The sequence below is a fragment of the Delphinus delphis genome, chromosome 11, assembly GCF_949987515.2.
Source record: "Delphinus delphis chromosome 11, mDelDel1.2, whole genome shotgun sequence".
In the NCBI taxonomy this organism is placed as follows: Eukaryota; Metazoa; Chordata; class Mammalia; order Artiodactyla; family Delphinidae; genus Delphinus; species Delphinus delphis.
Window position 1 is genome coordinate 10325492 of NC_082693.1, and position 22927 is coordinate 10348418.

Sequence of the window (22927 nt, forward strand, 5' to 3'; positions counted from 1 at the left end):
GCTGCAATTCATCCAGGTGGGGTTCCTGGGTGTCTAGTTCGTGTCAGGCTGGGGGTATGCAGATCATCTCTTGCCTCTCAGATGGCCTCTCTTTTTCATTATTTCCTCTCTGCATATAAAGTTAGAGTGATATTTTAAATATGTACATCATGTCACTCACCTGCTCAAAACCTTCCAGTGGCCTCTTTCATATTTAGGATAACATCCAATCCCCATACCTTCGACTCTAGGGCCCTGCAGGGTCTGACCCGAGCCTCAGGGCCTTTGTACTTGCTGTTCCCTCAGCCTGAAATCATCGTCCCCTGGGTTCTTGAAGGAACTTTCTTCTGCTTCCCAGTGACGTCTCAGCTCAAACATCACTACTTCAGAGAGGGCTTCCCCAATCTTGCTGTTATCCCCATAATCCACCCCCTCAAGTTGCTCTCCATCATTTGAAAGAATTTTATTTTATTGAAGTATAGCTGTTTTACGAGGTTCTGTTAATTTCTGCTGTACAGCAAAGTGATTCAGTTATACACATATATACATTCTTTTTCATATTATTTTCCATTATTGTTTATCACAGGATATTGAATACAGTTCCCTGTGCTATACAGTAGAACCTTGTTGTTTATCCATTCTATATAGAGTAGTTTGCATCTGCTAACCCCAAACTCCCAATCCATCCCTGCCCCAACCCCCTCCCCTTTGGCAACCATAAGTCTGTTCTCTATGTCTGTGAGCCTGTTTCTGTTTTGTAGCTCAGTTCGTTTGTGTCATATTTTTTTAATATTTTTAAATTTTATTTATTTATTATTTTTGGCTGCATCAGTCTTAGTTGTGGCACACGGGATCTTCGTTGCGGCACCACAGGCTTCTCTCTAGTTGTGGCGTGCGGGTTTTCTTTCTCTGGTTATGGGCTCCAGAACGCGTGGGCTCTGTAGTCTGCGGCACGTGGGCTCTCTAGTTGAGGTGCTCGGGCTCAGTAGTTGTGGCGTGAGGGCTTAGTTGCTCCGCGGCACGTGGGATCTTAGTTTCCCGACCAGGGATGGAACCCACGTCCCCTGTGTTGGAAGGCGGATTCTTTACGACTGGGCCATCAGGGAAGTCCCCATTTGTGTCATATTTTAGATCCACATATAAATGATCCAAAATTTACAAACAGCTCATACAACTCAACAACAAAAAACCCAAAAAACCCAATCGAGAAACGGGCAAAAGACCTAAATAGACATTTCCCCAAAGAAGATATACAGATGGCCAACAGGCACATGTAAAACGCTCAACATCGCTAATTATTAGAGAAATGCAAATCAAATCTCTATCATTTTTATATCTGTTGTATCATCACACTTTCCACAAATTGAAATGATCTGTGATCACTTATTTATCATGTCTTCTCCATGACGGTAGAGGTCGCTGTCCTGTTCAGTAGGCATTTAGCATAGCCCTAGCATATGGTAGGCTCTCAAGATATTATTATTATTATTTACTTATTTATTATTATTACTTTTTTTTTGCGGTACGCGGGGCTCTCACTGTTGTGGCTTCTCGCGTTGCGGCGCACAGGCTCCGGACGCGCAGGCTCAGCGGCCATGGCTCGCGGGCCCAGCCGCTCCACGGCATGTGGGATCTTCCCGGACTGGGGCACGAACCCGTGTCCCCTGCATCGGCAGGCGGACTCTCAACCACTGCACCACCAGGGAAGCCCTCTCAAGATATTATTGAATAAATGAATGAAATAATATTTATAATAAATAAATAGTACTGTAATATGAACATGTTCAAAACTCTATGGTTAGAAGAGGGAGGAACACAGCGGTTGTGAAAGGTGGGGAAAACTTTCTAAAGGGACCTAAAGGGCAGATTAGAGGTCCTGGTCATCAGGCCCTTCTGCACTTGGCTCAGCTCCGCAACTCCAAACGCTTATACCCATACCTATTTTTTTTTTTAACTGCTTTTCCGCGAAACCCCTCCAAGCCCGCAGGGGGCGCCCACAACACGCCACCCGGGAGAACGAGAACTACATTTCCCAGCATCCCGCGCGCCGCCGACCCACTTCCGGAGCCCGCGGACAGCATGGCGGCGTCCGAGGAGCGCGATTCACCGGCTGAGGTGCCCCAGATGGCGGTGGAGGAGGCGGAAACGAAAACATTTAAAGACCTGGTAAGTGTAGATGACGCCGGTTTCCCTTTTTCCTACTGGCGCCAGGCGCGGGCAGAGTCCGGTTGCCTTCGATACAGGCGGCTGGTGTGCAAAAAACAGCCGGGGCCTAGCTCAGGTTTCCCCCAGGGTGTCCGAAGCTCGGGTTCCGGACGAGCTCCCTCGGCTTTGAGTTTGGGTAGTGGGAGGGCGGCCGGTGCCCGGGAGCCCCCATTTGCCCTTTTGAATTCCACCTCGGTGTGGCAGCGTTGTGTCTGTGCAGGGTGTTGTCCATGCGGCGAATCCGAATTTTGTGTATCTTGGGCTTTGGATTCAGATGAACCGGTATTGAATTCTGACCCAGTCACTGACTAGAGGCAAGTTATCTCGGTGCCTCACTTTCCACATCTGTAACTTGGGGATTATGATAAGTACCGCATAGAGCTGTTTAGATTAAATGTAGTAACACAGGCAAAGAACTTGGCTTTGGCCCCGGCGAGTGGAGAGTGATTGGTAAGTCTTAAGTTCCTGTCCCAGTTCTCAGAGTTAAGGAGAAGACTGGGTAGACTCACAACAAAAACCTTTTGAATCAAAGCGTAGGGGACGCACATGTCGCCAGCAAGGCGGCCCTAACAGTCATTTAATTATGTGGGAGGTGAGTGTGTGTTTTCCTTTGCTAAACTGTGTTTTTCCGAATTCTAAGGGTGTGACAGATGTGTTGTGTGAAGCTTGTGACCAGTTGGGATGGACAAAGCCAACAAAGATCCAGATTGAAGCTATTCCTTTGGCCTTACAGGGTAGGTTGAAATTAAGTGTGTGGCCTGTTTCAGATTCAGTATGAAGTTACACATATTCAATTAAATACCACTTTTGAGAGCTATTGCTTTGCATACGTCAAGTGAAATAAAATATGGTCCCTAAAGATAAAAAGTTTGTGGCTTATTGCTTTTTTTTTTTTTTTTTGCGGTACACGGGCCTCTCACCGCTGTGGCCTCTCCCGTTGCGGAGCACAGGCTCCGGACGCGCAGGCTCAGCGGCCATGGCTCACGGGCCCAGCCGCTCCGCGGCATGTGGGATCCTCCCGGACCGGGCACGAACCCGCGTCTCCCGCATCGGCAGGTGGACTGTCAACCACTGCGCCACCAGGGAAGCACGGCTTATTGGTTTTTGAAACAGTAATTCTCCAGTTTTACGGAGCTTACTTTCTACGAGGGGGTTTGTTGTCTTCTGTTTTTCTAGCCTTTTCTTTCTCAGTTTCCTTTGGCTCTTTTCCCTTTGCCTTGCGGTGTTAATTCTGTCTTTATCCTTTTTTCTCACTCTAAAATGTTACTAAGATTTCTCATCCAGTCCTGAAGCTTTAATATTGTCTGCATCAGTGAGTTTCAGCCAGTGCTCATTAGAATCACCTGTGGAACTTTTAAAACACTAGCGATTTCTGGGCTCCAACCTAGACCTTCTGAATTAGAATTTCCAGGCATGGGACCTAGGCATATATAGATAGTTCTGGGACTTCCCTGGTGGTCCAGTGGTTAAGAATCCGCCTGCCAATGCAGGGGACACGGGTTTGAGCCCTGGTCCGGGAAGATCCCACATGCCGGGGAGCAACTAAGCCCATGCACCACAACTACTTAGCCTGCACTGTAGAGCCCGTGAGCCACAACTACTGAAGCCTGCGTGCCTAGAGCCCGTGCTCCGCAGCAAGAGAAGCCACCACAATGAGAAGCCTGTGCACCGCAACAAAGAGTAGCCCCTGCTTGCCGCAACTAGAGAAAGCACGTACACAGCAATGAAGGCCCAGTGCAGCCAAACGTAAAAAAAAATAATAATAATAATTAATTTTAAAAAAACTTAATAGTTTATTCTAATGTGTCTTCTCTTGGGGGAGCACACATGAGCACTGGTCAGATGCTCATGGCTCCCATATCTATATTTCTAGCCCACACTTCTTTGCTGAGCTCCAAACAAGTATGTCCAACTGGTTTTTAGATACTTTTCTCTAAGCTTACTGCAGGAATCTCAAGTTCCCTATGTCCAAAACAGAGTCCTTATTTTTCTCACCAGAACTAATTTCCCTGTAGCCCTTATCTCAGTATATGGCTTTTGAGTTTCCCAAGCTAGAAACCTCTGTGTCAATCACATTTTCTTTTGTTACTTTCTTTTATTTTTTTATTTTCTTGAAGTATAGTTGATTTACAATGTTGTGTTAATTTCTCTTTCCTTTTTTTTTGGAAGTCGCGTGAAGAAAGAAAATGTATTCAGTATATTTTTAACAATTTTGAGAATACGTGAACTTTACATTTATATTTGCAAAAATGTACATGGAAAATATGATGAGAATAAGTAACAGGTCAACAGTACTAACACCAGCAGAAACAATAAATTGTGTACATCACACCTATGAACTTTCTACATAAGAATGATTCCAAAGGTCTATAGAAACAAAATAACACTCACGAGAGAGGTTATTTTGTGAATAATCATATATGTGTTGATTCAAATAAATTAGAATTTCATGTTGTAATGCTTTGTAATGTTCCAGTTCTCATACAACTTGAGTTTATTATCCAATACTGCTTAGTCCTCTGGAGTCTCAGCAACAACATAGACTTTTACAGCTTGATGATTTTTCAGTCTCTAACCGGCCACGTAACATTTAACGTCAGGCCTAGTGTTACGGAAGCAGCTCTTGAAAAACCACCTAAAGAGGGCTTGAGATCCCCAGGCAGAGCCTGGTGTTTAAGGTTGAAAGGCAGTCTGTGATAAAGTAGCAAAGTGGAGCCTTTGATTTATTTCTTTATTTTAAATTAATTAATTAGCTAATCTGTTTATTCATTTATTTTGGTTGGGCATTGGGTTGTCTGCCTGACAGACAGCATCCTTCCTCAGGAAATTCGACTCTTGCCCACTAAGGGAGAACAGAATAGTCGGGAAAGGCATGGATGACCTTTTTAATTTTTCTAATATGATACAGTATAACATATCTCCTCAGAGCTCTGATTACAAAGGAAAATTCCCCACTGCAGTCTGGTGTGCCATCCCATTATTCAGTTTTAGAAGCATAAAATGAGCCTCAAGGCAAGACATCAGAGAGCTCACTTAACACATATTCTCCAACGTAAAGACAAAAAAATAAATGGAAGAATGGAAGGAAGGAAGGGAGGGAGGGAGGAAGGAAGGTCTTATTGTTCCACATTGTTTTGGCTATTATCAGCTTTTGTTAGATGTTTCCTTCTTTCTCTCCAAGGTGTGTGAAACCTAGGAAGCTGTATGTGCCAGACATTTGTCAGGCAATGTGGTCCTAATTATATAGCTGTTATTTAAACAAAATTCCAATCACTGATGTTAACAGCAGGTTATCTGCCTATGGCCTAGAGATTTGGATCTATACTGTACTATCAACTTTTATTGCATATAAACGAAAATTTGAAATTCATAATTCTGTTATTTGAAATCCAATCACAGTTTACATATCTGTATCTATACATGTGATCTCATATAATCTTTATCGTATCAGTTTTACAGTAAACAATATGATCTTTCTCCCTCAAGCTTTATTGCCAACTTAATGGGAAATGCACTTATTTTGATGACCAAAAATTGCCCCCCAAAATTGGATGCAAATTTGTCCAGTGGAGTATCATATTCTGACTCTGTAGTTGACTCAACTTAAGGATTTTGATGTATTTTATTCCTACTTACTTCAACTTGATGTGCTTGATAGCCCATTTTTATGCCAACTATCTGCAGGAAAACAAAAAGATTAGTAAAAATCATTAATCACGGCATTTTGTTGTTCATGTTCCAAACTGAGAGCAAAAGTTATGCAAATAGAGTATCTGTTCTATTTCTCTGAATATAATCAACAGTAACAATTTTAAATGCCTGTTTAAAGAATTGTAAGAAATAATTTCAGTAAGTTTTATCTATGACTTTTTTTTTAACATCTTTATTGGAGTATAATTGCTTTACATTGTTGTGTTAGTTGCTGCTGTATAACAAAGTGAATCAACTATACGTATACATATATCCCCATATCCCCTGCCTCTTGCGTCTCCCTCCCAACCTCCCTATCCCACCCCTCTAGGTGGTAACAAAGCAAGCATGGCCTGATCTCCCTGTGCTATGCAGCTGCTTCCCCCTTGCTGTCTGTTTTACATTTGGTAGTGTATATATGTCAGTGCCACTCTCTCACTTCATCTCAGCTTACCCTTCCCCCTCCCCGTGTCCTCAAGTCCATTCTGTACGTCTGCGTCTTTATTCCTGTCCTGTCCCTAGATTCTTCAGAACCGTTTTGTATTTTTTTTTAGATTAAATATATATGTGTTAGTATATGGTATTTGCTTTTCTCTTTCTGACTTCACTCTGTAGGACAGATTCTGGGTCCATCCACCTCACCACAAATAACTCAATTTTGTTTCTTTTTATGGCTGAGTAATATTCCATTGTATATATGTGCCACATCTTCTTTAGCCATTCATCTGTCAGTGGACACTTAGGTTACTTCCATGTCCTGGCTATTGTAAATAGTGCTTCAGTGAACATTGTGGTACATGACTCTTTTTGAATTATGGTTTTCTCGGGGTATATGCCCAGTAGTGGGATTGCTGGGTCATATGGTAGTTCTAATTTTAGTTTTTTAAGAAACCTCCGTACTGTTCTCCATAGTGGCTGTATCAATTTACATTCCCACCAACAGTGCAAGAGGGTTCCCTTTTCTCCACAGCCTCTCCAGCAGTTATTTTTTGTAGATGTTTTGATGATGGCCATTCTGACTGGTGTGAGGTGATACCTCATTGTAGTTTTGATTTGCATTTCTCTAATGATTAGTGATGTTGAGCATCTTTTCATGTGTTTTGTTGGCAATCTGTATATCTTCTTTGGAGAAATGTCTGTTTAGGTCTTCTGCCCATTTTTGGATTGGGTTGTTTGTTCTTTTGATATTGAGCTGCATGAGCTGCTTGTATATTTTGGAGATTAATCCTTTGTCAATTGCTTCATTTGCAAATATTTTCTCCCATTCTGAGGGGTGTCTTTTCGTCTTGTTTATGGTTTCCTTTGCTGTGCAAAAGCTTTGAAGTTTCATTAGGTCCCATTTGTTTATTTTTGTTTTTATTTCCATTTCTCTAGGAGGTGGGTCAAAAAGGATCTTGCTGTCATAGAGTGTTCTGCCTATGTTTTCCTGTAGGAGTTTTATAATGTCTGGGCTTACATTTAGGTGTTTAATCCATTTTGAGTTTATTTTTGTATATGGTGTTAGGGAGTGTTCTAATTTCATTCTTTTACATGTAGCTGTCCAGTTTGCCCAGCACCACTTATTAAAGAGGCTGTCTTTTCTCCATTGTACATTCTTGCCTCTGTTATCAAAGATAAGGTAACCACATGTACATGGGTTTATCTCTGGGCTTTCTACCCTTTTCCATTGATCTATACTTGTTTTTGTGCCAGTACCATACTGTCTTGATTACTGTAGCTTTGTGGTATAGTCTAAAGTCCGGGAGCCTGATTCCTCTAGGTCCGTTTTTCTTTCTCAAGATTGCTTTGGCTATTTGGGGTCTTCTGTGTTTCCATACAAATTGTGAATTTTTTGTCCTAGTTCTGTGAAAGGTGCCATTGGTAGTTTGATAGGGATTGCACTGAATCTGTAGATTGCTTTGGGTAATATAGTCATTTTCACAATGTTGATTCTTCCAATCCAAGAACATGGTATATCTCTCCATCTGTTTGTATCACCTTTAATTTCTTTCATCAGTGTCTTATAGTTTTCTGCATACAGGTCTTTTGTCTCCTTAGGTAGGTTTATTCCTAGGTATTTTATTCTTTTTGTTGCAGTAGTGAATGGGAGTGTTTCCTTAATTTCTCTTTCACATTTTTCATCATTAGTCTGTAGGAATGCAAGAGATTTCTATGCATTAATTTTGTATCCTGCTACTTTACCAAATTCATTGATTATCTCTAGTAGTTTTCTGTTAGCATCTTTAGGACTCTCTATGTATAGTATCGTGTCATCTGCAAACAGTGACAGTTTTACTTCTTCTTTTCTGATTTGGATTCCTTTTATTTCTTTTTCTTCTCTGATTGCTGTGGCTAAAACTCCCAAAACTATGTTGAATAAGAGTGGTGAGAGTGGGCAACCTTGTCTTGTTCCTGATCTTAGTGGAAATGGTTTCAGTTTTTCACCATTGAGAATGATTTTTGCTGTGGGTTTGTCATATATGGCCTTTATTAAAGGGTTAGGTCCCTCTATGCCTACTTTCTGGAGAGTTTTTATCATAAATGGGTGTTGAATTTTGTCAAAAGCTTTTTCTGCATCTATTGCGATTATCATATGGTTTTTATCCTTCATTTTGTTAATATGGTGTATCACATTGATTGATTTGCATATATTGAAGTATCCTTGCATTCCTGGGATAAACCCCACTTCATCATGGTGTATGATCCTTTTAATGTGTTGGCTGGATTCTGTTTGCTAGTATTTTGTTGACGATTTTTGCATCTATGTTTATCAGTGACATTGACCTGTAGTTTTCTTTTTTTGTAACATCTTTGTCTGGTTGTGGTATCAGGGTGATGGTGGCCTCATAGAATGAGTTTGGGAGTGTCCCTCCCTCTGCTATATTTTGGAAGAGTTTGAGAAGGATAGGTGTTAGCTCTTCTCTAAATGTTTGATAGAATTCACCTGTGAATCCATCTGGTCCTGGACTTTTGTTTGTTGGAAGATTTTTAATCACAGTTTCAATTTCAGTGGTTATGATTGGCCTGTTTATATTTTCTCTTTCTTCCTGGCTCAGTCTCAGAGTTGTGCTTTTCTAAGAATTTGTCCATTTCTTCCAGGTTTTCCATTTTATTGGCATATAGTTGCTTGTAGTAATCTGTCATGATCCTTTGCATTTCTGCAGTGTCAGTTGTTAGTCCTCCTTTTTCATTTCTAATTCTGTGGATTTGAGTCTTCTTCCTTTTTTTCTTGATGAGTCTGGCTAATGGTTTATCAATTTTGTTTATCTTCTCAAAAAACCAGCTTTTAGTTTTATTGATATTTACTATCATTTCCTTCATTTCTTTTTCATTTATTTCTGATCTGATCTTTATGATTTCTTTCCTTCTGCTAACTTAGGGTGTTTTTTTTTTTTTGTTCTTCTCTCTCTAATTGCTCTAGGTGTAAGGTTAGGTTGTTTATTTGAGATTTTTCTTGTTTCTTGAGGTAGGATTGTATTGCTATAAACTTCCCTCTTAGAACTGCTTTTGCTGCATCCCATAGGTTTTGGTCCGTCATATTTTCATTGTCATTTGTTTCTAGGTATTTTTTTATTTCCTCTTGCATTTCTTCAGTGATCTCTTGGTTATTTAGTAGCATATTCTTTAGCCTCTATGTGTTTATATTTTTTACAGTTTTTTTCCTGTAATTGATACCTAGTCTCATAGCATTGTGGTCAGAAAAGATACTTGATACGATTTCAATTTTCTTAAATTTACGAAGGCTTCATTTGTGACTCAAGATATGATCTCTCCTGGAGGATGTTCCATGAGCACTTGAGAAGAAAGTGTATTCTGTTGATTTTGGGTGGAATGTCATATAAGTATCAATTAAGTCCCTCTTGTTTAGTGTATCATTGAAAGCTTGTGTTTCCTTATTTATTTTCATTTTGGTTGATCTGTCCATTGGTGAAAGTGGGGTGTTAAAGTCCCCTACTATTATTGTGTTATTGTTGATTTCCCCTTTTATGGCTGTTAGCATTAGCCTTATGTATTGAGGTGCTCCTATGTTGGGTGCATAAATATTTATAATTGTTATATCTTCTTGGATTGATCTCTTGATCATTATGTAGTGTCCTTGTTTGTTTCTTGTAATAGTCTTTATTTTAGACTATTTTGTCTGATATGAGAATTGCTACTCCAGCTTTCTTTTGATTTCCATTTGCATGGAATATGTTTTTCCATCCCCTCATTTTCAGTCTGTATGTGTCCCTAAGTCTGAAGTGGGTCTCTTGTAGACAGCATATATACGGGTCTTGTTTTGTATCCATTCAGCCAGTCTGTGTCTTTTGTTTGGAGCATTTAATCCATTTACATTTAAGGTAATTATCAGTATGTATGTTCCTATTACCATTTTCTTAATTGTTTTGGGTTTGTTATTGTAGTTCTTTTCCTTCTCTTGTGTTTCCTGCCTAGAGAAGTTCCTTTAGCGTTTGCTGTAAAGCTGGTTTCTTGGTGCTCAGTTCTCTTAACTTTTGCTTGACTATAAAGCTTTTGATTTCTCCATCGAATCTGAATGAGATCCTTGCTGGGTAGAGTAACGTTGGTTGTAGGTTTTTCCCTTTCATTACTTTAAATATGTCCTGCCACTCCCTTCTGGCTTGCAGAGTTTCTGCTGAAAGATCAGCTGTTAACCTTATGGGGATTCCCTTGTATGTTATTTGTTGCTTTTCCCTTGCTGCTTTTAATATTTTTTCTTTGTATTTAATTTTTGATAGTTTGATTAATATGTGTCTTGGCATGTTTCTCCTTGGATTTATCCTGTATGGGACTCTCTCTGCTTCCTGGACTTGATTGACTATTTCCTTTCCTATGTTCAGGAAGTTTTCAACTATAATCTCTTCAGATATTTTCTCAGTCCCTTCCTTTTTCTGTTCTTCTACTGGGAACCCTATTATTTGAATGTTGGTGCGTTTAATATTGTTCCAGAGGTCTCTGAGTCTGTCCTCAATTCTTTTCATTCTTTATTCTGCTCTGCGGTAGTTATATCCACTATTTTATCTTCCAGGTCACTTATCGGTTCTTCTGCCTCAGTTATTCTGCTGATTCCTTCTAGAGAATTTTTAATTTCATTTATTGTGTTCATCATTGTTTGTTTTCTCTTTAGTTCTTCTACATCTTTGTTAAATGTTTCTTTTATTTTCTCCATTGTATTTCCAAGATTTGGGATCATTTTTACTGTCATTACTCTGAATTCTTTTTCAGGTAGACTGCCTGTTTCCTCTTCATGTGTTTGGTCTGGTGGGTTTTTTTCTTGCTCCTTCATCTGCTATGTGTTTCTCTGTCTTCTCATTTTGCTTAGCTTACTGTGTTTGGGGTCTCCTTTTCGCAGGCTGTAGGTTCGTAGTTCCTGTTGTTTTTGGTGTCTAACCCCAGTGGGTGAGGTTGGTTCACTGCGTTGTGTAGGCTTCCTGGTGGAGGGGACTGGTGCCTGTGTTCTGGTGGATGAGGGTGGATCTTGTCTTTCTGGTGGGCAGGTCCGCATCCGGTGGTGTGTTTTGGGGTGTCTGTGAACTTATGATTTTAGGCAGCCTCTCTGCTAATGGGTGGGGTTGTGTTCCTGTCTTGCTAGTTGTTTGGCATAGAGTGTCCAGCACTGGAGCTTGCTGGTCGTTGAGTGGAGCTGCGTCTTAGCATTGAGACGGAGATCTCTAGGAGAGCTCTCATCGATTGATATTACGTGGAGCTGGGAGGTCTCTGGTGTTCCAGTGTCCTGAACTCGGCTCTCCCACCTCAGAGGCTCAGGCCTGACACCCAGCCAGAGCACCAAGACCCTGTTAGCCACTTGGCTCAACTTGGTACGAGGGATGCTTGCCAGTGAATTAAGGTGCGAAAAAGACATAAGGCATAAATACCAAAGGTGTTGCCTGCGGTGCCAACTCTCTGGTTCCACAGACCTCTTTCCGTACTTTGTAATTCTCGCTTCAGCTGGCCTCCATTCAGGCCACCATCATAGCTCCCCTGGTACCCTAACTGAGCTCTGATTTTCCTGTGTGTTCCCCATTCTGCACTTTAGTTCATTTTAAGTTGTAGGGAAGAGAGTCATATTCAGGTTACCTCAGGGGAAGGGGGTTATTCTCTAGGTGAGGAAGCCTCAGCAGTCAACTGTGGAAGTCATTACTCGACAGGAAGGCTTCCCACTGGGTGCTGTCCTCGTGCTCAGCTACTTTGGGAGCTGCAGCACAGAGGCGGTGGTCTTGGCTTCGAAATTGATTGCCAGGTCTTCTCAGTTATGGCTTGATTGGTGACAACAAACCATGGGGATCCATTCTTAAGGTATTACTGCTGGCATTCTTCCCTCAGAAGGAGCAGTGTAAGTGGCTTTACTGTTAAGCTGCTTGGGTCCTTCTTATGCCGTCAGGCCTGGGGTTTATCTTCTTAATGAATAACATTGGTCATGATATTCCCTGCTTAAAATCCTTCAGTTCCTCTCTCGTATAGGAAGATGTCAAAACTCCTTAGTATGGCTGTGGGTTTCCTTATTCTTCTCCCTTTCCCCCTTGACTTCTGTGTTCTGGCCACGTTGTACTTCTCCCTCTCTGAACTCATGCTGTGTTCTTTTTTTAAAATTAATTTATTTAATTTATTTATTTTTGGCTGCATTGGGTCTTCGTTGCTGTGCGTGGGCTTTCTCTAGTTGTGGAGAGCGGGGGCTACTCTTCGTTGCAGTGCACAGGCTTCATATTGCAGTTTCTTCTCTTGTTGCGGAGCTTGGGCTCTAGAGCACAGGCTCAGTAGTTGTGGCACACAGGCTCTAGAGCGCAAGCTCAGTAGTTGTGGTGCACGGGCTTAGTTGCTCTATGGCATTTGGGATCTTCCCGGACCAGGGCTCGAACCTGTGTCCCCTGCATTGGCAGGCGGATTCTTAACCACTGCGCCACCAGGGAAGTCCCATGCTGTGTTCTTTAAAGCATCTTTCCTCATAAGGGACTGCCCTTCCTTTCCTTCTTTGCTTACTTACAGATTTAATTTACTCATCACCTCTGTTAACCTTTCCTGACTCTTCCTGGCAGTAGGTTGCTCATTCCATTTTGTTCTCACTGTATCCTGTAGGGACCTATCATATTAGAACATATTTGTGTATTTCACCCCTGGATTTTGAGCTAATTTAAGACAGAGACCGTGTCTTCTGTCTCATCAACTCCCCCTCCCCTAAATTCATCAAATATTTATTCATGGTCTACTTTGTGCCAGCATTGGGTCCTTGTGGAATAATGTGGAAATGGTGCAGAGATCATTTCTTTGCTATTAGGTGTTTTCTTTGTCTTCTAGGTCGTGATATTATTGGGCTGGCGGAAACCGGCTCTGGGAAGACAGGGGCCTTTGCTCTGCCCATTCTGAATGTGCTGCTGGAGACGCCCCAGCGTTTGTTTGCCTTAGTTCTCACCCCCACTCGGGAGCTAGCCTTTCAGATCTCAGAGCAATTTGAAGCCCTGGGGTCTTCTATTGGGGTGCAATGTGGTAAGTGTCCAGAGGAAAGGAATCTTCAGAATTTCTTCACAGGTTGAGAATGAGTGTGAAAGGAGAATGGAAGGAAGTGTCGTTAACATAAGTTCATTGACCTAAAGGGCTGATTTGGTATTTTAGCTTCGGAAAAGTTGTAATTGTAAGGGAAGAAAAATGAAAGTAGAAATGTGTCATTGGCTTTACAGTGAACTATGGAAAAAAATTAAGGATCTCTTTTCAATATTCTTTTTCTTTCTGTAGCTGTGATTGTAGGTGGAATTGATTCAATGTCTCAATCTCTGGCCCTGGCCAAAAAGCCACATATAGTAATAGGTGAGTAATGACAACGGTAGAAGACACTGGTGATGATGAATTGGAGAAAATCTACTGATATTGGGTGCAACTTCTTTGTGCAGAAAGAGTTCAAAGAATGGATTTAATTTTTTGTTTAATTTTTTTTAATTTCTGAAATTCTGGTTGGGAGGGGGTGGTCACTTTCTTTCTGTCCTTTTTCTTAAACATTGCCCTCTCTCCTCAACTTTTCTTGTTAGCAACTCCTGGTCGACTAATTGACCACTTGGAAAATACAAAAGGTTTCAACTTAAGAGCTCTCAAGTACTTGGTCATGGATGAAGCAGACCGAATATTGAATATGGATTTTGAGACAGAGGTGAGCTCAACATCTTTCCTCTTCCTAGAGCATCTCAAAATCTGTTCAAAATCTGGTTCATTGCATACCTGCTTTTGTGGAGCACTTAACCATTGTTGGTTAATTTGACATCTCTGCTGCTTTTTTCATTCTTGATGCTCTTTACACTGTCTGCCTCAGCATCCTCTTTATTTATTTTTTCTTTCTTTTTTATTGAAGGATAGTTGATTTATATTATTATATTATTTTTAGGTGCAACATAGTGATTCAGTATTTCTGTAGATTATACTCCATTTAAAATTATTACAAAATGATGGCTATATTTCCCTGTGCTGTACAATACATCCTTGTTGCTTTTAAATTAAATTTAATATAATTAATTTTTTACTGAAGTATAGTTAATTTACAATGTTGTGTTTCTGGTGTACAGCAAAGTGACTCAGTTATACATACATATATAAATATGTGTGTATATACACATATATATGTGTGTGCATGTGTGTATATACATATACCTACACAAACTCCTAATTTTCCTCCCCTCTTTTCCCCTTTGGTAACCATAAGTTTGTTTTCTATGTCTGTGAATGTGTTTCTGTTTTGTAAATAAGTTCATTTGTATCGTATTTTAGATTCCACATATAAGTGGTATTATGTGATATTTGTCTTTGTCTGACTTCACTTAGTATGATAATCTCTAGGTCCATCCATGTGGCTGCAAATGGCATCATTTCATTCTTTACTATGGCTGAGTAGTATTCCATTCTGTATATATACCACATCTTCTTTATCCATTCATCTGTTGATGGACATTTAGGTTGCTTCCATCTCTTGGGTATTGTAAATAGTCTCAGCATCCTCTTTCAAATATAGTCTGACTTGGGGGGTGAGGGATAAATTAGGAATATGGGATTAACATACACACACTACTATATATAAAATAGATAAACAGCAAGGACCTACTGTATAGCACAGGGAGCTATATTCAATATCTTGTAATAACCTATAATGGAAAAGGATCTGAAAAAGTGTAAATATGTACGTATGTGTAACTGAATCTCTTTGCTGTACACCTGGAACACTGTAAATCAACTATACTTCAATTAAAAAAGACAGTTGGGCAAAAAACATGTATATATTTATACATACATACATACATACAGACTGACTTTGTTTTCAGAGATGAGAAATACCAAAACCAGATTTTCTTTTTCCATTTCATTTGATTTCCACCTCTTCCATCTTTTCTTTGATGACCCATTCATCATAGCTTATTTAGTTGATTAATGCTTATTCTTTACTTTTCTCTTAGATTAGCTCTACTCTGCTGATTTAAACTGTGCTTTTCTCTGACTGGCATTATTTTTTGGTAGCATCTGGTATGGTATCAAATAGTAAATATCCAGTCCCTTTTAGCTGACCTGAATCAAAGTTTTGAGTCCGCAGACCCCACAGTGGTGTATTTAGTCTGTTGCCCCTCATCTTCACAAGCAGCATTTGCAGGTGCCAGTCTAAATGTTATGTTGGTACCGTTGCTCTTTCTGCCTTTTAGGTTGACAAGATCCTGAAAGTGATTCCCCGAGATCGGAAGACATTTCTCTTCTCTGCTACGATGACCAAGAAGGTGAACTTTTCTAGGATTTCTCTTTTCTTCTTTATAAGAATTGATAAGTAGAAACAGTCACAGTGACAATAATAAAAATAGAGTATTTAGGAATCAGTGTACTACTCTAGGTTTTCTTTCTTCAGGTGCAAAAACTTCAGCGAGCAGCGCTGAAGAATCCTGTGAAATGTGCCGTTTCCTCTAAATACCAGACGGTTGAAAAGTTACAGCAATATTATCTTTTTATTCCTTCTAAGTTCAAGGTAAAGTGTTTGCTTTGATCATTTCTGCCTCTCCCTCTCCTTCTTCACCAAGACATCTGAAAATGTGTCAACTCTTGATTAGCTAAGAGCTGTGCTACAGATTGGAGTCCTTTCTGTTTGTTTTAGAGCTCATGCCGTGCTTTATTTTATCACTGATAAAGTCAAACATTCCGGGAATTCACAACATATTAAACCACAGTAATGAAGTCATGACACAATCCCTTCCTAACCCCATCCTTGAGGTAGTTTTTCTTTTGCCTGCTTATTATGTGGCTTTTTTATGGACAAAGGACCTAGTTTTGTGCTTTGATGTCAGGGCTTTGCGTGCTTGCTGAGTACAGATCTCCTTGTGCTCGGCTTCAGGCTGTGTGCGAAACTCATGGTTCACAGAGATGATAATGATAATGCCAGTTAAGGAGTGCAAAGCTGGCGGCTGGGGGTCTGGATAACTGAGAAGCAGCTATGGGCTTAGTCTTTTACATAATTTGTATGCCCAGGACGCCAACCTTCTTCCAGGTTCAGTTACATATATTATTTTGGCTTTGTGACTTAGGATACCTACCTGGTTTATATTCTAAATGAATTGGCTGGAAACTCCTTTATGATATTCTGCACCACCTGTAACAATACTCAGAGGACAGCTTTGCTACTCCGAAATCTTGGATTCACTGCCATTCCCCTCCATGGACAGATGAGTCAGGTAACTATTCTTTGGAATCATTAGTGGTGAACTGGGGGCATGAGAAAGCTAAATCTTGTAGCAGGAGATTTCTGCAATAGCAACACATGACATTCATGCATCTTCCCATAGTTGTCCTGATTTTATGGGCATTAAAGTGTTGCTTTGGATGCTACTTCCTCCTTTCAGGATAGCAAGAGGCTCAAATTAAAATATTCCACAGGTAGTTGTCTGGGTTGGAAGCTACTGAGTTGATTTATTCAGCCCTCATGGTAATAGTGACTCTCTCGTCTCTAAAGACTTTCAGTAGATTATTTCTCAGTTATCCTTCTGTCATGTTTAACAAACTCTGTTTCATGTTAGTATTTTCTAGCTTTAGTCTTAAATATCTTTTTATTGCTTCCATGTTTCCTTTTGACCTGTGAAGCCTAGTTCAGACTAAGGGGGAAACATCCTTTTAAAAATTTCTCTCTTGGTTCTTGTATTTATTTAGTATGTCTAGTTTGTGTGTCTTGGATTCCAAGTTTTTCAAGATTAAAATTCTTTCCATTTCTTCTTTTCATCGTCTCAGAGCAAGCGCCTAGGATCCCTTAATAAATTTAAGGCAAAAGCTCGTTCCATTCTTTTAGCAACTGATGTTGCAAGCCGTGGTTTGGACATACCTCATGTGGATGTAGTTGTTAACTTTGACATTCCTACCCATTCCAAGGTGAGTCCTGTTGCTGACCTGACTTTCTAGCCCCAAAGTGCTTTTCTTTTCTCTTTTCTTTTCCCCTTCTCTTCCCTTTCTTTCCTTTCCTGTCCTTTCTTTCACTTCCTCCTTTCCTCCCTCCCTCCGTCCCTCCCTCCCTCCCTTCCTCTTTCTCTCTCTCTCCCCCACCTCCTTCTTCCTCCTTTTCTTTTCTTTTTTTTAAAATTGAGATGTAATTGACATATTAGTTTCAGGTGTAAAATATAATGATTTAATATTCGTATATATTGCAGATTGGTCATAGTAAGTCTAGTTAACATCTGTCACCATTCATAATTACGCATGTCTTTCCTTATGATGAGCATTTTCCCTTAGCATTTTCCCTTAGCAACTTTTAAATATGCAGTACAGTATTATTACCTCTAGTCAGCATGTTGTACATTACATCCCCATGACTTATTTATTTTATAACTGAAATTTGTACCTTTTGCCCCCTTCACCCATTTCACACACACCCATCCCTGCCTCTGGCAACCACCAAATCTGTTCTCTGTATCTGTGAGCTCAGTTTTTTTTGTTTTTGTTTTAGATTCCACATATAAGTGAGATCTCAGTATTTGTCTCTGTCTAACTTATTTCACTTAGCTGAATACCCTCAAGGTCTATCCATGTTGTCACAAATAGAAAGATGTCATTCTTTTTTTATGGCCGAATACTATTCCATCGTATCCAAAGTGTATTTCTTAATGGAATGTTTTCTGTCTTTCCTTAGTTACAGTATTGGAGTTTTTTTGGTGTGTGTGTGTCCTTGATTAGTTAAGTGTCAAAAATAGGGAAAGCTCTAGATCTTTTCATTCTCCTCATCTTGCACATGCCTGTGGATGTGATATTAATGAATGTGAATGAAGGAGCCCAGGAGAGGGGTTAGAGGCTCACCGTCGGAGGCGCAGACGCACCGCGTGCTCACCTCTGTTGGTCTATCTGATGAGAAATGGCAGCCTGTGGTCCTCAGTGTATCCCAGGGTTTCTCAGCCTCGGCACTGTTAACATCTTGGTCTGGGAATTCTTCCTTGCGGGGCTGTCCTTTGTATTGTAGGATGCTTAGCAGAATTCCTGGCTTCTACTCACAGGTGACATTGTGACAACCAGATATATTTCCAGACATTTCCAAATGCCCGCTGGGGAGGATGAAACTGACCCCAGTTGTGAACAACTAGTGTGTCTCGACTTCGTATTAAACTGCTGTAGACAGGGTCCTGTCTCACGATTTTCACAGTAACTCTGTGTGAGTTTGGCCATGTATTTGTGTTCCTGTTTTATAGATACAAACCAGGATTCAGAGAAGTTCTGGACTTGTAGACAGTTGTGTCGCTTGTCGGTGGGAAAAGCAGATCTGTGGCCCAGGGCTGCCTCTAGATCTAGTGCCATTTTCCTCTGCCTGTGCTCTGTCCCTGGGGATTTGCTTTGTAGATTTGTCTTTATATAAAAGAAAGGAAAAAGGGGGTCAGTTTTGTGCTGTGAGGAGAATAAGAAAAGTGAAGTAGATTTATCTCTGTAACAGATTGCCAGTTCATCTCTCCACATTCCAACACAAATCTGTTTTCTTTCAAAGGTTTGCAGGAAGAATTTACATACAGTTTTAAATTTATCTTCCAGCTAACTCAAAGTTACTTACCGTTTTCGTTTCAGGATTACATCCATCGAGTAGGTCGAACAGCTCGAGCAGGGCGCTCTGGAAAGTCTATTACTTTTGTCACACAGTAAGTGACCCGACTTTGGGGCAGAGCAATGTAGAGAAAAGAGCAGAACTGTGGGGCAGACAGACTTGCAACCTGACTTCACGACTTACTGTAACAGTCACTTAACCTCCCTCATCCCGCCTTCACTGTTTGTAAAATAGAAATAATAATACCGATCTAGCAGGGTTTTAATGAAGACTGGAGATGTATATGTAAAGAGCGTATACTATACTGCATATGTGTAGTATAGTACTTGGCATATAGAAGCGCACACACAAAAAACCCTGTTATTTCTTTTAAATGCTGGAGCCAGAGAACAGTGACCATTCCCTCAACTCACAGTATTACAATAACTATTTCTGATTTTGTTTTCTAGGGAACAAATTGTTATGTACCCAGGGCTTTTCTGGGAGTAAGGGGTATGTTGGGTGGTTTTCTGCTGGGCTGTGCACAGAAGATTGCAATTAGTTAGTATTCTGAAAAGGAATAATAGGTTCGATATTGTTGAAAACTGTGGCCCCTGTTGCGTCATAGTTTTGGAATGGACAGACACGTGCATTGTCAGCCAGAGCCATGTCAATTTTCCTTTTTCAGATACGACGTGGAACTCTTCCAGCGCATAGAACACTTAATTGGGAAGAAATTGCCTGTCTTTCCAACCCAGGATGACGAGGTTATGATGCTGACAGAACGTGTGTCTGAGGCCCAAAGATTTGCCCGAATGGTATGCAATGCATTTTCTCACCAGCAAATGAAATTAACTTACATGCAAGACACTTTATTGTGTTAACCCTCAACTTGGAATATTTGATTCCAAATTTAAGATGAGCATACTAAAGTGCAGATGTAGGTAATTTGCTTTCGACTGTACAACTAAATGGTTGAATCAGGGTTTGGACTCAGTCTGACCACAGTGACCACGTTCCCAGCCACTGTTCATGTTTCACATGAGGCAAGAAAAAAACCTTTGGACTTGAGATCAGATCAGGAGGTGCAGCTGTGAACTGTGAGCTTGGACAAGGTGTCTAACCTCTCAGAGTCAGTTCCTCATTTGTAGATTGGGAATAATAGTTACCTTGAATACAGGGTATTTATGAGCGTTGATCAAGCTGATGTAAACAGCGTAGTTACTGATAGTAGCGGTGGCGGTAGGAATGGCGATGAGAAGGTTCTAAAGGAGCCCCTTCCAAGTGCCGTCTGCTCTCTGGGGTGCTGGTCTGAGGGGTGAAGAAACTTCGCCCGTGGGGTGCTTTCTGAGTAGCTGAGGTGTGGACTTGTTTTTGTTTTTCTCCCCACATGGAATTCTTTGTTTGGTATCTTTGTTTATAAAAATATTGCATGTGCGTTGGGAAACATTTTTAGAAAATACACAAAGGATTAAAATAGTAAGTGAAACACGTAAGCCACCCCCTGCAGAAAACCTGATAACAGTTGGCTATTTTTCTTTCCTTAGCCATAATTAGACTTTATCTAATTGTATATGACTTTATCTAAATTTATATCATTTTCCTATTTGAACTAGCAGAGATTCATGCGATCACTTCTTTTTTTTTTTTTCACATTTTAAACTTTATTCAAAAAATGTCATCTAGGCTGTGTCTTAGCCCTGAATCGATTCAGTTACCAAACTTTCCTAAACACCAGTGGCAGGAGTAATCTCTTGGAGTTGTTGCAAGGTCCTTAACTGCCTTCTGACTCGTCAAGGGAAACCAAATTGGGTCTTCTAGACTTTGCATTAGGTATATTTTATTACTTTCCAATGTTTTGAAAATTGGTAATCTGAGGGGAGAGAATTAAGTTTTTTAAAAATAGCACTGCTTGCAAGTTTAGAAACTGATATCTTAGATGCTAGCATCTTAGAATTCTCATGGGATCATTTCTTAATGGCTACAGAGAATTCTGTCATGAATATATAACGTGATTTACACTGATGTGTGTTTATGCTTTTCCCGGTTTTTTGTATTTTAACTGGAACTCTGTTGAACATCCTGATATGTACAGCTTTGCACACTTGTCTTGTTTCCTTAGAATAAATTCCTAGAAGTAGAATCAATTGTTGGGTGGAGGAGAATACACAGTTAAAATTCGAATTCATACATAATGTCAAACTGCCCCCCTAGAAAAGCTAAAGCACTTTTACACGATGAGCGACAGTGTATGTGACTGTCCGCACACCTGACCAGGTCTAGGTATTACCATTCTCTTAAATCTTTGCCAGAATAATAATAATAGCTTATTGTTTTAATCTTCCTGTCTTTGATTACTAATAAGATTAACATTTTTGTATCTTGGGATTTTGGTCTTATTCCTTTGCTAATGTGAGGTGTTAGGGAGTTACTTAGTGTTTGATTTTAAGGAGCAGAGACTAGGATGTGTCACTCTCAGTGACAGCCATTCATTTTCAATCCCATCCTTTCCGTTTCTTGCAGGAGTTAAGGGAGCATGGAGAGAAGAAGAAGCGCTCGTGGGAGGCTGCTGGGGATGGTGACGATAGGGAGGGTGCAATCGGTGTCAGGAACAAGGTGGCTGGAGGAAAAATGAAGAAACGGAAAGGCCATTAATCTCTTTTATAAAGACTTGACTTCTGCTTTCTGTTCTGTAAAGAGGATTGAAGGAGAGAATGGGACCTCTCCCTCCAGAGTGCTGCAGGCCGAAATCCATCAGAATTGTGTCAGAATCTGCCCAGCTCACTCAGTGCTCATCCCCCTTTCCGTGTGTTAGAACATCGTTGCCTGCAGAATATTTTTGAAGTGCTGATGTCAAGACTCGGACTGTTCTTCAGCTTTGGTTCCTTGCTCCTGACACTAGTAAGATATGTTCTCCTATCCCTTCACACAGACCTGTGCTTTTTTCAGCTGCAAGTCAAGGACTGGGCTAATGAAGCCCTTGACCTGTGATTGTAAAGGAAAGGAGCTTCTAGATCTAAAAACAGTGATACTTCCGCAGTCTCAGCTTGTGTTTCGTGAGACCAAATGGGAAATAATAAATTTAAATATTATTAAAAAAAAATTCAAACTCCTTGAGGACCTTTTTGGGTTACAGACTTTATAGATTTAGTAAGATCTTCCTAATAGGTAAGAAACTGACAGTGGTGATTCCATGGCAGATTCATTGGTTGTCCTTAATTTGAGGTAAACATTATTTATGACTTTAAAGAAATCAACAAAGAAACAAGAGGATGGATGGCTTTGAAAGGGAAGTCCTGCTTGAAAGGAGGTTGTGTTTTTCTTGGGGATGGAGCAGAGTCTCTTAGATCCCTGAATAGATTCACATCCCTGGTTCCTTGGATTAAAATCTCTGTGGGGGGCTTCCCTGGTGGCACAGTGGTTAAGAATCCGCCTGCCAATGCAGGGGTTATGGGTTCGAGCCCTGGTCCAGGAAGATCCCACGTGCCGCGGAGCAACTAAGCCCGTGCACCACAACTACTGAGCCTGTGCTCTAGAGCCCGCGAGCCACAACTACTGAGCCCACGTGCCACAACCACTGAAGCCCACGTGCCTAGAGCCCATGCTCTGCAACAAGAAAAGCCACTGCAATGAGAAGCCCACGCACTGCAACATAGAGTAGCCCCCGCTTGCCGCAACTAGAGAAAGCCTGTGCGCAGCAACGAAGACCCAACACAGCCAAAAATAAATAAATTAAAAAAATATATTCTCTGTGGGAGTCAAGTGTGGATGTTGATTGCAGGAAGATCTTTATAAAAATAGGGGGTGGGGTGCCTACCTCTGGGGGGCTAATTCTCCATTTGTTTCCTGATGGGACTCTCCAGAGTGGGTTAGCTAACAGCAGCTCTCTCTCCCTCTGGGCTGGTGGGTAAAAGCCAGTGGATGGGTGCTGTTTCAGCTCAGTGGAAGACTTCAGAAGCAAGCTGAATTTGAATCGGGTTATGGGTGGTGGGTAAGAAGGGATTGGAATTATCCTGAAGGAGTCTGAACTTCTAAATGGGCAGGATCTCTAACTTAGGGTCTGTGGACCCCTGAGGTATA

At 40.7% G+C, this 22927-nt stretch overlaps 1 protein-coding gene across 1 annotated transcript; it reads left to right on the forward strand.

The window, feature by feature from the left end:
* The first annotated feature begins 2052 nt into the window (after positions 1–2052).
* DDX47 (DEAD-box helicase 47) lies at positions 2053–22592 on the forward strand. The gene is made up of 12 exons (XM_060024322.1): positions 2053–2145; positions 2825–2918; positions 13144–13332; positions 13579–13650; positions 13869–13987; positions 15519–15590; positions 15716–15832; positions 16386–16532; positions 17083–17220; positions 18892–18962; positions 19536–19665; positions 21371–22592. Exons 1-12 carry the CDS (start codon positions 2059–2061, stop codon positions 21500–21502), a joined length of 1368 nt encoding a protein of 455 aa, XP_059880305.1. The 5' UTR covers positions 2053–2058; the 3' UTR covers positions 21503–22592.
* The last annotated feature ends 335 nt before the right edge of the window (positions 22593–22927 follow it).

What these genes read in the sequence shown, in the direction of transcription:
- DDX47 (XM_060024322.1), top strand. Translation starts at nt 2,059, where the DNA reads ATGGCGGCGTCCGAGGAGCGCGATTCACCGGCTGAGGTGCCCCAGATG. An exon ending in AAAGCCACATATAGTAATAG is followed by an intron (nt 13,651 to 13,868) that starts GTGAGTAATGAC and finishes TTTTCTTGTTAG; the next exon opens with CAACTCCTGGTCGACTAATT. An exon ending in CCCAAAGATTTGCCCGAATG is followed by an intron (nt 19,666 to 21,370) that starts GTATGCAATGCA and finishes CGTTTCTTGCAG; the next exon opens with GAGTTAAGGGAGCATGGAGA.